Source organism: Sciurus carolinensis, chromosome 9 (assembly GCF_902686445.1).
Source record: "Sciurus carolinensis chromosome 9, mSciCar1.2, whole genome shotgun sequence".
Lineage (NCBI taxonomy): Eukaryota > Metazoa > Chordata > Mammalia > Rodentia > Sciuridae > Sciurus > Sciurus carolinensis.
In genome coordinates, this window is record NC_062221.1 from 18,464,704 (window position 1) to 18,481,630 (window position 16,927).

Genomic DNA, 16,927 nt, shown 5'->3' on the forward strand with positions numbered 1-16,927 from the left:
TCTGCCTTCAAGCCTTTTAAAACCTGAGAAGATGATGTTTACCGGAAGTCCTAACCTCCAATTTCTTTTCACCTTGAGAGTACCTTGGCTGAGTAAACACAAAAGAACCACTTGTGACAGTAGCCCAGGGTGTGGTTACTTCTCTTTGACATACTTAGTTAAACTGTACATCGACCCTGTGATACAGGGCGGTGGTGCAGAGGACATTTGTGGGGCAGCCCCTGCCTTCAGGAAATAGCCTCAGAACTGATCTGTTTTTGGATATTACTCTCATGAAACTGGGTGTTAGGAAAAAGAACAGACTTAGACATTCCTCCATCTTGTTTCCAAGGGCCTCTTACAAACTTCAGATCTACCCAGGAGCCTGTTAGAAGTATAAATATCTGTTCTAGTTCTGATTTTTTTTTTTAAGCCTGAAGCTATTCAGAGAACAAAATAACTTATTCCTTTTGAAAAGCACTTGTCGAGGTATCTGGTTAAAATAAAATAACCAAAAGTAAGCAAACAAGCAAGCAAGCAGCCAGCCAAACAAAAAATAATTAACCAAGTGAGGTAAAAGATACCGCTTCCTCGTTCTGTGAAAAACTACACATATCCCCACCTTCAGCAAGGTACTCTGCTGATTGTGTCATTTTAATATTTGTTCCAGAACACATATCATGTATGTACTGTGGCTGTGGCCGAGGAACGTGGTCTTCCCTGATATCGTTGGATGAGAACCAATGGGGGATGCTGGCAGGTGGGAGGGGAAACACTGTGGGTTTGCCAGTGTGAAGAGTTGGCTATTGGTGTGTGAAGAGTTGGCTATTGGGACTGGAACCCAGCTAGTTTGCCCTGGTTAGCCTTTGTCTCAGGCTCTCAGAAGCTCTTCTGTCTTTTGCTGGTCAGGTTTGCATAAAGCCTCATAGCTTTCCTGTTCTCTCTAGATCTCAAGATTTCTGATGAACCCTGAATCCTGTTTTGAATCAGGGGTCCACCATGACCCTGAGCTCCTTTTCATTTTTTTTTAAGAAACTCTTTCTAGTTGCTTATATCCCACCTTATGCCTTTGGTTTGAAAAGACACAATATTTCTTTATATCTTGTGAGGCCATTGCTAGAGCCAGAAGTCTGTGCTTGGGTGGATGAACCAAGATCTTACCTGCTTTGGAAATCAGGGCCCTTGAAGAGTTCTTCTGGGAATGGGAACTCTGCTGGGCGCAGGTGTCAGGAAGTGGGAGGAAATGTGCCCTGCCAATCATTACTAGAGACCCCTTAACCTAGTAATGATCCTGGGGAATTGCAATGTAGTGTTTTGAAGTTCCCTACCAGTTGGAATATTCTGCCACCTGGGATTCAAATTTTTCTCCATTAATAGGTAAACAGAGAAACTGCCCCCCAAAAGGTAGGTTTCTCTTTTCAGCATTCTGTCTCTTATTTGATATTCTGATCAAGAGGCCTGGTCTTATCAGCTGATAAAAAGGGAGTCAACTGGCTCTGAAACCTGATTCCCTGCACCCACGGTGTGACTCCTGCATTCTTCCCAATGAGTAAGGAGGTGTTATCGGACGTGAAGGGCGGGCAGGATTGAGGCTGAAAAAAGTAAACAGTGAAAAGGGAACTCAGTGTTCCCTCCCTGTTGCAAAATGTCTCATTCTGTTAAAATAGCCATGGACTGACAGGTGAGGCGCGCTCAGGTGTGATTCTCAGTGCGGCTGTACCTGAGCATCTCCTGGGGAAACTTTGAAAGACATAGTAATGTTTTGACCTCACCCTTGAGACTTTCATTTAGTTGTTTGATTTCATTAATTTCAAGGAATAATGTAGGAAAAAGAAGGGATCAGAGTGGGAAGTTGAGAGGAAAGAATTCCAGGGCTGACAGTACTGAGATGTCTAAGGGTGGGGCGATGAGGCAGCAGTTCGCTTGGAGCCAGAGATCTGGTCCGGGGCTTTGGTGGGGCAGGGAAAGGACCCACACCTCCAGGCAGCCTGGCCTCAAAGTAGAGGCAAGGAGAGCTGATGGAGGAGAAAGAAGAAGGAAGTCTGAGGCTCACCCCAGATGAATGTCCCTTCAGAAGAAGGTGTAAGAGCCTAGATTCTCCAGAGATCCCAAGGAACCCACATGGAGGTCCGCTGTGGCCCATGAAAACCTACAGAGCAATGTGATGCCACGTGAACGTCATCAGGCACGCCGTTTGACCTCATCCAGGTCTGCACCCTCAACTCAGTGGTATAAAGATATGTCTTGCATTAAGATGTTTGGATTATCAGATACCACTTAAGCCAGGCTTGATAAGTATTCATTTTCTCCTCATCCCTAAAAGAATCTGTCCCTTGCCAATCCTCTTGCTTTGCCTTTTAATGACTGTTCGCAAACCTGAATCTTCTCACATGGTGATAAAATCAGACTGAGGATTTGAAACAGTCACATATATGGGATTGTGGTGATGGAGAGGGGAAGAAGTTTGAGAAGAGGAGCAAGAGGAAGGCCAGGCCTAGTGGCACCAGGAGGCAATCAGGATAATCAGTCACAAGATCTGGCTAGTGATGAGCAGGGAGCCAGCTGATGGAGAGGCAGAGGCTGCCATAACTTATCAGTGACTTAAAGTTCTCCCTGTTATGCAAACTCAGTCGCTAGAAATGTTTCTCCTGGATTTCGATGGAATCCTGTTCCTGTGACTCAGACAGGTGGGGTTGGGGTACATATCTGAGTGGCTGCTGGGAATTGTCCCTGTTCTTATGACTTGTCCCAGCATGACTTTTCACAGTACTACCAGGAGGTAGGAGGTAGAGTGGCACCCATCTCCCCCTGCCCCAGCCCTGTCACCCATTGTGGCCCATGCTAGGTGTTGTAGAGATTCAACACAGGCACCTCAGGGTCCTCTGGTCCATGCTTACTGACTGAGAAGACCACAGCTTCCAAGAGCCCTACATGTATTGTGGCGGGACCTTACATTCATGCTCGCAGTCCTCAAAATATGATTGGTAAAGCCCTTCTCAGCTTGCTTGCCCTAAATCTCTCCTAAAAAAGCCCAGGGTATCTCCTTTTGCAGATTTGGAACATCTCAATACTTCTTGGGGAGCAACTGGGTCTCCTCTCTATGACCTTTTTGGTTTGACATCTAAAAAAAGTACCTAGCATTACCAAATCTTCATCCTTCCTCCTCTTTTCCTTCCTTCCTCATTATTTTTTTTTTCTGAAAAATTGGCTTTTTTTCTATGACCATATTTATATCCACTTGATATTAAGAGCTGGGGAATTTTTGTAATACAGAATCTCATCTCAAACCCTACCTTCTTCCTAATTTCAGGCCACACCCATCAAAATGTCTGACTTCCATATGTGGTATATTATCTTGCATCAGAAAATATTTTACACATGGAAGAATTTAACAGTATTTGAAAAATTAATATAAATTAATGCATGTCTTCTTTTGCACTGTCATTGGTGGTTACCATTTGATGTTCAAGGAAGGTCTTGTAGAACTGAAATCAACCTGGCGGATAAAGTTAACCTAGGCAGTTAGTGTTCAAAGAGTCCCTTCATAGAGGCAGTTGCTGTGCACCAAATAGCTGTATGCTGCTACATCTCCCAATTCGCAGGGCCATGAGACTAGTTCTGGCCAAAGTACTATGGTTAGATGTCACTTGCAGGTTGAGGTGATTAGGAAAGCTCCTTCAGGACTTTCTTGTCATGCCCCACCTTCTTTGAATAATGCATTTCCCTAATGGACCATGTGGCAGGAAGTAAACTTTTGTTGTGCTAAGCCACTGAGATGTTTAGGTTTGTTTGTTGCAGCAGCTGACCTTAACTACTCTGACTAATGGAGTCCCTGATATGCTAGTTTCTGTAATGCAGCAAGTGTTTCAAAGATATTTGTTGAATACATGATAGAATTAACAATAAAATTTGCTTAAGGCAGGAGGAGGACCAGGTCCCTTTCTATACATGGAACCATAATAGCAAAAAACTATAATACTATCCTTTTTTGAGTGAAATCTTTTACTTATTATTAGTTCACATGGCTCATATAAATAATTAAACTATTATTATTTAGTTCAACTTAGTATGACAACCCTTTGCTAAATACTCATCCAACCAGGCCCTGTACTGGGAACTGGGGAAAGAATTCTTGTCTAGTCAATGGAACCTGTAATGCAGACACTGAAGAGACATATGTACAAATAACCAAGTTAGAGCTAAGAATAACCATGTTCTTCCTTGTGCTCCAAACACCCATGTAAAAGCTTTGTAACATGCATTGTATTTCCTTTGATATATTTAAAAACATGCACATGCCTTTTTTCACTAGTGTTTACCAGTGCTGACAGGACTGGTTTGGGGTCATGCATACTCTGCAGGTAGGCAATAAATGCCTCTCAGATTAGCAGTGGCATGAGGAGTGCATATGCTCAACCCCGTAAGAGTGCTCTGGTTTTTCTCTAGTTTGTGAGAGTCTATTTAATGTGAAAATGTGAGCAGGCTTCGGGGAAGATTTGTGGAGAGGGCAGTTGGGGTGCCCTCTCCACAAGGCATTGTGGGCAGTAGAGTCAATGGGTCTCCAGGACCAAGTCAAGAGTGCAGTAAAAGAGAGAGAGGTCAGGGAAGGTAGGTTAAGGATGGTGTCCGACTGTCATGTCTGTACCCAGTTAAGCTGGGAATAGAGAATCATGGAAGGTGCTTGAACTTTGACATGTGTAGGGAGGTGAGAACTGGGAACTGGGAGCTGGTGACTGAAGACTCCCCTAATCTTGAGCCATAATCAAAGGAGCAAATACTTTAAAGAGATGAAGGACAGAAGCCACATGAGAAAGGTGATGAGTGAGAAGTGGTGGAAAATTTTAGGCTTTGAATCTGGTTGTCAGCGACCGAGGAGGGGGATAGAACTTGACAATGATCAGAACCAAGAGAATATTTTCCAGGAAAGGAGGATAAGGCATAAGGGGGAAGGGAAAAAGGAGGAGGGGAGAAGGAAGGAGGTTCATCAACAGGGCATGGTCCCAGGCAGGGTGGCACAGGGTCTACAGAGCCGATGGAGAGTTGGCTTTGGCTAGGAGAGGGGAGGGTGTCTAGTTCCACAGAGAGCAGAATTATCAAGGGTCAGAGGAGATATTCTGAGTGGATTCACAAAGGACAGGATACCTCCATAGAATAAGACAAGGTAGGGTGGTGGCAGTGGGTTTGGCCATTTAGACCCAATGCAGAAAATACAATGCAAATGAAGAAGAAGGAAATTATAATGTAATGGTGGGGCCTAGGGAAAATATCACTGAGCATGAAATCATGGGATGCTATGCTTTTCTTTTTTCTTCATCTGGCAGTTAAAATTAGGGGTAGCCAGCAACTCAACCATCCATGTCTTACATTTCCTCCCTCTGACCTCTCCCCTCACTATAGCACAATCCCTGGCAACTCTGGCTTTCTTGCCTCTGGCTGAGTTCTACCCACTTTGCTTCCCTAAGCAGGTCTTTCATGGAGTCAGTGATCTTATTGATCCTGCAATGAGTGGCTTCCACAAATGGACTAAATAACTCAATTCTTGTCGTCTGATACCTATCTTCTACTTCTTTATGAAAATGAACATTACTTAGTTGAATTGCTTTCCACAATTCATTTTTAAGGACTCCACAGCCTTTTTACAGTTTCTTGGAAATTTATCTCCGTTTACCTGTTTACAAGGTACTTTTTTCAGACACACCTCTTGGATCCACTGATTAGGTTTCCCTATTATTTTCGTATTTATTTTTAAAAAAATAATACAGAGTTCCCAAAATGCAAAGTTTCTATGGTGCATATTTGAAATAAATATCTGTATTAGAAATGAGGTTAACTTATTTTATCTTCGAGGATGAAAGGATGTCACATTTGTAATTATATTTACATTCTGACATCACTGTAATTATAATTTTATATTCTAACATATTGATTGTTAGGAAGAGCATACCAGATGTTCTCAATACAAATGCAGAAAAAGGAAATTGTAATGGCAATATTTTGGGCAGAAAAAGGAAATTATAATGGCAATATTTTGGGCACTTACAGAGACTTCAACTTGTCAAAGAAAAATTTAGTTGGATTGAAAATAATTAAATTAGCTATTGATAAACTTTTTTGACTCTAACGAAAGACTCAACATCCCTCTTCCCCACTCCCTTGTCTGTACAGGCAGAAGTGAGTCACACTCACAGGGAAGCAAACAATTTATTTTCTCCTGGAGAAACGATGATTCCAGGTATCACCAGCCTGCTCTCTTAATAGACCTGCTCTTCTGGTGGCCTGCCTCCTTACTAGCAGTTCCTTCGACTCGGTGTGATTTCCCCTCTTTCCCTATTGCCCTCTGACACAGAGCCAACTTCTCTTATTCACATCTTTTATCCTGGGCCAGAGCGGCCAGGGTCACCTGCCGTGCCAGGAGCGTGGCTCGCTCGGGGCAGTGGGGCTGACCGCGCCTTGGCCTGTGCTCGCTGGGTCTTGCCCACGGCACGGTGCCTACCTGGAAGGCCCAGGATGGTGAAGTAGGGCCGGCACTCGGTGAACCCAGAGCTCTGCCTCACGCAGCTCCTCCAGAGCCCTTCGTACTGGAACACGGCGGTGACCGGGTTGTCGTACAGGTCCTGGGTGCTCCACATGTCCATTCCTGTGGCGGCGATGCAGCCCGCCAGACCCAGGAGGGACAGGAGGAAACCCACCACTTGGCACGTGGTGGTGGACATGGCCTTGGCGCTCTCGTCCTGCAGCGCCACCAGGGAGAAGCTGCCTCCTTCCTGCTGCCCACGCTGTGCACCGACCTGCGCCCAAGGGGAGCTCTGCTAATCAGATGGTTTCCCTCGGCTCTCAGTGTTTGCTCACTCTGTTTTCCTTAGATAGTTCAGTTTCAGTCCTCGTTCAAGGGCATTATTTTTTCATTTGTTGGGGAAGCAGCCCCAAGAGGCACTTGTCCCGCTGCGCTCCACCGCCCCAGTGGATTGGAGCACCGAGCAGTCTGAGTGGACAGGACTCCCCCCTCCAGGTGGTATCAGCCTCCCAATCCCAGGACTGGCTCCACCCCATACAGGTCACCATCAGGGGAAAACTCTGACATGTCCACTACCACTGAGAGCATCACAGGAGAGCACTCTGCCTGACCTCATTTAAAATAAAATGGACCTTGGTGTTTTCTCCTGGACACTCCTATGTGACCCTTCACTTACACGTTTCCATTTTGATCTTACAGAAATGGGCAGGGCAAGTGTTATTATTCCCTTGCTTTTTTTTTTTTTTTTTTCTTTTTTAAAATTTTAAATAAATCTTTTAAAAAAATTTAAATTTGTTTTAATTAGTTGTAGCAGCTCAATTCACAATAGCCGAACTATGGAACCAACCTATGTGCTCTTTGACAGATGAATGGATAAAGAAAATGTGTTTTATATCTACAATGGAATATTACCCATGTGTTCTTTACATGAGTCAAATGAGGTGAGAGTAGGCTAAGGAATATGTCCAAGTGCTTTGATCCACAGATGCTCCAAAGGGTGGCAAAGGTGGGGCTCCCACCCCAACTTCCAGCCTAGCTCTCCTCTATTTTCATGAGCAGTAGAGAGGGTCAGGCGAAGTTTTCTCCACTTGTGAGAACAGAAAACCAAGTCCTAGAGATAAACTGTCTCCACAGGTATTGGAACTGAGATGAGAAGCCAGGAATACCTTGACCTCCATCTTGTGCTGTCACTCATGTCACAAGAATCAGGTGAGGACCATGAAAGGGACACAGAAGGTGCTATGAAGGTCCAGGGAGGGACCAAGGATGCTCAGGCCGAGAACCCTGGCCTGGTCACAGAGATGTAAGGCCTACTCCTGACTGTCACTAGTGCCTGGTCTGCTGGTGGTCTGGCTCTTGTAGGTCAGGTTCTTCATCTGGGGACAAATAGAGAACATTTTGGAGCCCTGTCAGATCTCACACGCTGTCTTCTACATTTGTAGAAAGGTTTCCACTACAGTCGATCCAAATAATAGAAGCTGTATAAACACAGTAAAGAGATATGTGGCTGAAGAGATCAGGTGACGTGTTCTGTGTCTACAACACAATTCTGTTAAGAGAATTGATCAACCTGCTTCTTCTTGAGGGTCATGTATATCTGGTCTCTGAATTCAGAGACATTTTAATTAGATTTGTGCATATCTGGATTTCAAGGTCCTGAAACACATGCACGCCCACATGCCCCCTTGCCCCAATCTCTAACCATGACAGGTTCTCCAGGAAACGAGGCCTTGTGTCTGGACGTTTCAATGTTATCTTGGGTGCACCCCGCTACTGCTTCCATGGCTTTATTCCCAGCAAACACAGAAGGCAAATAATTTGAATGGAGGCAACCTCCCCTTGACTACACACCTTACCTTAGAAGGTAAGACCCAAAATAAGGGCATAAGGAAGAGTTGTTTGACTTGTGAAACGGTGTTGATGGTGGTGTGTCCTCTGAGCTGAGCTACAACACCAAAGCTAAATGGCAGTGAGGGGGCAGCCAGAAATGACATTGGTCTCTGCTGGTGGACAGGGATTGACCAGTTAGGTTGGTTAAGTGTTGTTGGAATAATTCAGAAATTATTCAGGCACTTTTTTCCATGGACAGGGTCCATCTTACTCTTCATTTAATCAAGAGGCAGGCTTAAAAAAAGGCAGACTTTTTTTTTTTTTTTTTTTTTTTTCTTGGTATGGGATTGAACCCAGCGGTGTTTAACCAGTGAGCTGCAGCCTCAGCCCTTTTTTGTGTTTTATTTAGAGACAGGCTCTCACGGAGTCGCTAAGACTGGCTCTGAACTCGTGATCCTCCAGTCTCAGGCTGTCCTTATTCATGGAAGTTTCTCCTTCAATTTCCCTATGTTTATGCTAAATTTCAGAATCAGAAAAAGTTATTCAGAGAAAACTTAATAATGAATTAATAAAAACTTAATAATGAATTAAGTTTTCCTTCTTGGTTGAAATGTGGCAATGACTTTATTTATTTATTGAAAGAAGGGCAAATTAATTTTAAAAGGTGAATAAACTAAAGCTATCTTAACCCAGGCAGACAACTGAATAAGAGAGAAATCATAAATCTACACACTTCTGTGTTTTAAAACACACAGGAGGGGGGATTTTTAATTTTCTTGTCAATCTTTTGTGGCCCGAAGTGAGTGGACCACTATGTTAGTTGTCTCTGCCAAAGAATGATGGGGGATCCACAGAAGAAAATCTGATGTCCTTGTTTATGGTGACAGGTTTTGTTGAAAGTTATCAAATGTCACGTTCTGCACTAACTCTGTCTGACTCTGTTTATGGAAATAGGTTTGGTATGATTTTATTTAATCACCTTTAAAATGGAACAAAATGTTTTTCTGACTTTCTAGAGGGAACCATCCCTGCATTCACGTTTAATTATGACTCTGTCAGTATCATTTCATGTTGTAAGTTTCCAGGAGCTCATGTTATTTAACTGACATTGGAGAAATTATTTCCACCACTCTGTTAACTTTTTAAGAATATTAATAGAATACCATTTGTGGTAATTAGGCAAAAATGGTGTACAAATAGCAGTATAAAATATTATAGCCAGGAATTAGGAAAGAGTAAAGCTAATTATACTAACTAGAAAAATAATTGACATATTAATTTTTTCTTTCAGAAGGTTACCACAATATATATATTCCTAATTTCTGATTCTATGTTTTGGTGTTGATAATTGAAAAGTTGGAGAAAATTTTAACAGATCACTCATAATTTTAAACTGTAGACAAAACATTTGCCAGACTTCTTTAATTTCTGTTCTGTGTATATTTTTCATATGGTTAAGGGATTATATGGTTTGATGTTTTGCTTTTTCCAATTCATTATAGTTATGTTATATAAGCTCTTGTAGATATAATTTAGTTCGAGTGTATTATATAGAGGTATTATTCACCTAAACAGTGTCTCTTCTTCCTTTCTTTCTCCTCCTTCCTTCCCTCCTTCCCTTCCTCCTTCCTTCCTTCCCTCCCTCCCTTCCTGCTTCCTTCCTCCTTCCTTCCTTCTTTCCTTTCTCTGAGGATTTATCACAGGGGCACTTTACCACCAAGCTCCACCCCCAGCCCTTTTTATTTTTTATTTTGAGACAGTCTCGCTAAGTTGCTTGGGGTCTAAATTGCTGAGGCTGGCATCCAACTTGCGATCCTCATATCTCAGACTCCCCAGCTGCTGGGATTACAGGTAAGTGCCACCATGCCCAGCGTGTGTCTATTCTTATATAGGTAAAATATATAGTTTTCTTCTGTCTGAAAGCAATGTTAAGATGAACTTTTACACATAACACTTTGCCAGCATTTCTGGTGACTCTTTTTTTTTTTTCTTTTTTTGGTGCTGGCCATTGAACCCAGGAGTACTCTACCACCGAGCTATACCCCAGCCCTTTTTAGAATTTTATTTCGAGAGGGTTACCCAGTCAGGCCTTAAACTTGCTGTCCTCCTGCCTCAGCCTCCTGAGCTGTGTACATTCCCCTGTTCAGCTCTGATGACTCTTTTAGGATAGATTCTTAGAAGTGGACCTAAGTGGCCGAAGAGTGTGAAGTTTTAAAAAAATCGTTTATACATAGAACTACATTGCTTTTTATGATTTTTATTCCCAGTAGCAGTATTTGAAAGCTCTTACTCCACCCTTTCATACATTATATATTTGATGTTCTACATAATTACTTATTTAAATTTGCATCTTTTTGATTACTGAGTAGGAACTTTTTAAACAAATATTTATGATTTTTTTTCCTTAAAAACTCATTTATTCATTAGAGTTTAGTAGTTTTCCTATCAACTTGTATGAACTGTTTAAGGATCTTAATACATCATAAATAATACAAATTATAAAATTTATTTATAACTATAAAAACATCTCAGTTGTTTGCTTTTTAGTTTCATTTGTGGTTTTAGAAAGAAAAAACATGCAATGTGTGTTCCCTGGTGCCTGGTGCATAAAATGTGCTCAATAAATATTTGTCAAATGATGTAGTCAAACAGATTTACTTTTCCTTCTCTAAGCATTGTGTCTATGTTTATAGAATTATTTTCCATTTAGGAAATAAAATTATAAAAATTTAAAAATACATAAAAATATTTTATGTGTTTTCCATTTAATTCATCTGGGATTTATTTTGGTATGCAATGTCAGTTGATACTACCATTCTTCTTTTCCCTTCAAAAAAGCTAGTCAATAATTTTTGTAGCATTTATTGAATATCCTTCCATTTTCCCCATTGCTCCGTAGAACTCTTTGTAACTTAACTAAATTCACCTATGTGTGTCATTTTAGGTTTTGTTCAAGTAATCTGTTCATGCTTGTGCCAAAATACAATATTTAATTATTAAAGTTTTAAAATTTGATTGAACATCTGGTAGAATTAGCTCATCACTTCATTACTCTTAAACAAATAAACAAAAACTTTTAAGAATTTCTCATCTGCTTCCTTTCAGAGATATATACTTCATCAAGTTCCCAGAGAACTTTTATTGATAATTTCATTAAAGTTTCTTTGCAGTGCTGGGGGTTGGGACAGGACCTTGGGCATGCTAGGTAAGTGCTCTACCACTGAGTCACATCCCAAGCCCAGATTAAAATTCTCATAATGGAGAAGAGCCCAGGATCTGGAGAAGTTCTCTCGGTTTGAATCTTCACCCTGCTGTTTACTACTACAATGCCACCAGACAATTCTTTTTTTATAAATTTTTTTTAGTTGCACACAATATCTTTATTCATTAACTTTTTTATGTGATGCTGAGGATTAAACCCAGTGCCCCACATGTGCGAGGCAAGTGCTGTACCACTGAGCTACACCCCCAGCCCCACCAGGCAGTTCTTTAATTTGTCTCAGTTTCCTTATCTATAAAATGGAGATCATAAAATTTCTTACCTCATATGGTTGTTGTTAAGATTAGGCAGTTTACTTAAATTTATAGAATTGTATAAATTGTTTATATTTATAAATGTTAATTTCTTAGAAACATGGCACATAGAAAGGTCTCCATAAATTCTATTATTATTATACATTAATTATATGCATTTTTATAATTTTCTCATTTAGGAACCTGTAGTATATATTGCTATGTAGGTATTTTAGAAATATCTCTTATCAAAGCTTTTTAATTTTTTTCATTTTGATTCATGCAAAATATTAAAACATATTTTTCTTTTTTCTTTTCTTTTTTGTACTGGGATTGACCCAGGGCCTTGTGCATGCTAGGCAAGCACTCTACCGCTGAGCCGCACCCAAGCCCACATATTATTCTTAAGGATGTAACACACATCACTGTTCGGTGTTGCCTGTCCTCCCCCTGCCCATGTCACACACACAGCTGAGTTCTTTTAGTTCCCTGAACACACCTCACTTTCTCATGCCCCTCGGTCTCTTTTTATGCTTCTTTATCCTCTTGGGTAACATGTCGTTAATGGACTCAGTTCACCACCATTTCCTTCAGGAAGCCCACCTCTCTTCATGAACTCTATCCTGTACCAGACAGGACACTTACTACCTTTCATTGCTGTGGTTCATAACCAGGATGAGTTTGTCCCCTAGGGAATATTTGGCAATGTCAGGAGACAGTTCTGATTGTCTGGGTTGGTGTGGGGGGGCATCTAGGAGGTAGAGGTCAAGGATGATACTAAATATCCTACAATGTACAGGATCCCTTCACCCCAGAATGTCAATCATACTGAGATTGAGAAACCCTGTGTTGCAATGATCTGTTTATTAAATATTTCTGTTACTAGATTTATGAGCCCTGTGATATTTGTATTACCCACATGCAGACAGTTTGGAACATAGTAGGTGCTCAACAATGTTGAATGAATAAACATTTCTTCTAATGCCACAAGTTCTATATCATTGCTTATTTCCCAATTATTTCTCCACATGTGAGAAGACCAAAGTCCTTTGCTTTTCCTTCCTTGTGTACCCTGTGAAGGAACCTGGTCTATACCCTGTCAGTCCAGAATAGGTTGACTGGTTGAGTCTAGTGAAATGACATTTTCTAGGAAGGTGACCAGCAGTTCTATGCCTAGAGTTTTTCTGGAAGGTTTGATTATGTGTGGTTGCTTCTCTTTGAACCTGAGAAACTTTGTTTGCATTTTTGGAGTGTGCAGCTTCTCAATGGAAATTTTAAAATTCTGTGTTTTCATTTCAGGGGCAATGGAGAACAAAGTAAAACAAACATGTTCCAGATCTGCTTGTTGGTTACTAATGGCTTATGTTTAGGTTGGTTCTTATGATTATATTTGCACCAGGTGATAGTCAAATGAAGTTCTGAACTGTTAACGAACAAAGACTTCTCTGTAGCTCAAACAGAGAACAGCTGGAGGAAATTTCTCCCCACACAGCAATACTGCAAGTTCAAAGGCTTGTGCCTTGGTGGTCAGCACACTAGCACCACCAGCCTATCTTTGAATACAGCTGATTGCAATGTTTATTGGTAGGAATACACAGTAAAGAACCGATTCTGTGTAATTCCAGAAATAATTGGGTCAAGAAGGCCATTAGAGCAGTTTTCAGGTGGGCCCCCAAACAGCCTTTCCTCAAATGAACATGACCACTGTAGGAAACTATGGGTCACAGACACCTTATGACCACGATGTAAGAGGATGTTTCCCTGCCGGGGTGTGGCTAAGTGTGAGGTGTGATCTCCTCAAAGTTATGAATACAGTTTTTATAATGCAAACCTATGTGAATAGAGAATTTGCATCAATAATACTGAAGCAAGGTGAAATGCAGAAGGAGACTTGAGTTTGAACCTTTGTTCTATTACACTACACCCAAGTGGAAATTAACACTATGCCTCACCCAAATTAAGTTTCAGATTTGAGCTTATTAGTTTTTTGGTTTCATTTATATTACATTTGCAAGTTTGGTTTTTGTACTTGTGTAACACTTCTATGCATTAGGAATTTAAATCTATTGCTACACGTTGTTTATAATAAAGTAACATTGAAATAAGTAGATTAACATGATCAAATAAATTTAAATAAATAACGTTTAATAATTTAAATCAACACTGAGTATCTGCAAAAATATTTTTAAAAGGGATTTCCACAATATTCTCTTTGAAAAACACTTCTCTGAACTCTCTAGTCATAGGATTTACACACGCACATACACAATTACGCCCCTATACATGAGGTACAATAGCGGTCTCTGGCTTGTTTTCAGCTCTTGGAGCATGGGCAAGTCGCCTTGTCCCTGTGGGTCTCCCTACTTCATCTGTAACATAAATACGGGGGATGTTGACTGCTGCTGTTAGTCTAGGACCCCATCCTAGGAGAACTCTGAGTGGGGCTGCAGAACCAGACTTAGGCTAAAGATGAGGACAGGAAGGTGCCTCTGTGGTGGAGAGTTACACTTTGGGTCAGGAGAGATTTGGGCTTTGTGTCTTAGGGCCGTGGGGATTCTTATTAGACCTATCCACTGGGGCTTAGGCTCAGACAGGACAGGTTTGGAGCCCTGGCTACCCATGTAGATGGCCTTGGGAAAGTTACTCGGACTCAGTTTCCTTGTCTCCAGGGGTGATATAACAATCACATCAAGTTCACAAGGTGTTTTAGAGACTGTACAAAATACTCAAGGATTATTGTCTACGAGCATACAATTTACCATTGTCATTTCCCCTTTGTAGATGGTATGGCAGCTTCCCAGGTACCCATAGGAGCTATGTGGCATGAGGTCAGCTGTAGGCTGATTTCCTCCCCTGTGGCCTCTAGCTCTGAATTGACCCGTGTCCTACCCTCTGGATAGGTTTTGGGCATTTTGTGTCTGAGGTGAGGGAGAATCCCAAGAGCAAGTGGCTGGACCCAGGCTAGGATGGGTCAACTGGACATAGGGACATGGAAGTAGCTCATCGTCCCTCCAACCCCTATTAGCTGGCTATATCTGGCTCATCTCCTGCAGATCCCTGGACCTCCCTCTCACCCTGGTTCTACTGTCTTTGTCTTCAGCTGTCCTCCTGCTTTGATCTATTCTGCATTCTCTTACCAGATTTACATTCTTGAAATACCATCATCTTAAACAAAACAAACAAACATACCTCTCTTGGGCTTCCAAACACTGTAGATTGGCATTCAATAATCTTTATAATTGTCCCCAAATAAACCCTCTCCGCCAGCCAAAGTCATTTTCTCATTTGCTCCTAAGTGAGACCTGTGTGACCTTTGGCCAGGATTTTTTTTTCCAGTAATGCTGCCCCCTCCAAATCCTAACAACCTTACAAGGGTCCTGTGGGACTTTCCCCCTTTGTTGAGTTGTTTTTTCTGAGCAAATTCATTGTCATCTCATGTCCTGCAGCACTGGCCCTCTGTCCTCCTCACTTGGCACCTGGCATTACCCATGGGAAGTATTGTTCCCTATTTTGGGGGTGCTTCAGAATCCTGAAGTGGTAGCACTCCATCAGCAAATGTTGAATGGAGCACTGCATCCAAAGATGTTGAATGCATAAAAGAATAGTCATATGTCTGCTGTCTTCACTTGTTACCTTTCTTGTGTGTCTTGATTTTGACCCTACAGTCAAATGGCAACTTCAGGTGGGCGAACCCCTCTGTATTCTATTTATGATTCTCCCAACAATGCCCAACGTTGATAAATTCCCATATCTGTGTTTTGATTTGTAATCATGGAAGGAACAAATAAGCAAAAATAAAAATGACAGGTTTATTCATTGTCTTACTCTATTCTGAGTGAAGGACACTTTTAACATTCTCTCATGACTTGAATTTTTCAAGTTGAATCGATCAGTCTGCTACCCAGTCGAACACACAATCCTTGCGTAGCTAACTTGCCAATCTGGGAAGGGACAGCATGACTGCAACACCTTTCCTCATGGCAGAGCTCACTTGCCAGGCAGAAGCCTGGTGGGGGTGTCTGGCATCTTATCTCGTGTGGTCCATACTTTCTGGAGGTTAGAAACCTGGAACCCAGAGCAGGGGCTCATCCAGCGCACTCCAGAGAACCCTGGCTCTCTCTCTCTGGTCCTTCCCTCTGCCCCAGTTCTTTTGCTGGTGCTTATCTAGGCGTCCCTGAGAGCTGGGGCTGGCAGTGGAATCATTAGGGAGATAGGCAGTCCCCACCTCAGTGAGGGGAATCTTGGGGCTAAATGAAGAAAATGGCTAAAGTCTGGGCTTCTTGGGTCCTGGTCTCGTGTGTGATTGAGACTATGCCTTGGCTCACATAGGAATTATTAGAAAAATGTGCCCATGGGGACGTTCTAGCTCTGGACTAGGAGATCCAACAACTCCAGAAAGTTTCTTTCCCTAAGGTTCCTATACTTCTGTTTCAACCCTTGAGGTGGTTGCAGTAACCTTTGTCAAAAACAAATCTCATTTCCCCCATCCCATGGTCCCTCTGCCTCCTCACCACCCCAGTCTCCCTGCCATCCAGCCAGGTGCCCAGCCCTTACCTGGCAGCCCCAGCAGGGTGTAGTAGCCCCGGCACTCGGTGAAGCCAGAGCTCTCTCGGACACAGGAGCGCCACAGCCCTTGGTAGTTGAATACAGCTGTCACTGGGTTGTTGTACAAGTCTTGGGTGCTCCACTGGTCCATGCAGGTGGCGGCAATGATGCCTGCAAACCCGATCACTGAAACCACAAATCCCAAGCCCTGGCAGGCAGTCACAGACATGATGGGGTACAGCGTAACACAGGGTGCTAGCAGACGAAGGACAGCCAGTTCTGAGGGTGCTAAGAATAGGGATGGTGTTTTCTTGCAGAGGCTGGTGCACACGTCACCAATGGATCATGTAATGGAGGGGGGGACTCACCAGTGCCACCTGGGCTTGCCTTGCTCCTTTATCTACCTAAGTGAGATAATTTCTTGGTACCAAGAGCCATTTGTTTTCCACCATATGTACACTCAACTCACTGTTTACCTTTTGAGGGAGTTTCTTTCCTGATTAGCCAGGTTCCCCTTTGTAGAGGGTAAAGCTGGTATAGAGGTGG

At 42.3% G+C, this 16,927-nt stretch overlaps 1 protein-coding gene across 2 annotated transcripts in view; it reads right to left on the reverse strand.

Annotated features, from left to right (window-relative positions):
* Window positions 1-16,610, reverse strand: part of Cldn18 (claudin 18) — a 29,053-nt gene extending 12,443 nt beyond the window's left edge. Inside the window, exon 1 of one of the 2 annotated variants that reach the window (XM_047563100.1) lies at window positions 16,391-16,610. In XM_047563100.1, coding sequence (XP_047419056.1) covers window positions 16,391-16,610 — 220 coding nt within the window. Of the gene's footprint in view, window positions 1-6,472; window positions 6,897-16,390 lie in introns of those variants that run through there. The other variant, XM_047563098.1, reaches the window with a different exon arrangement.
* Window positions 16,611-16,927: the final 317 nt, after the last annotated feature.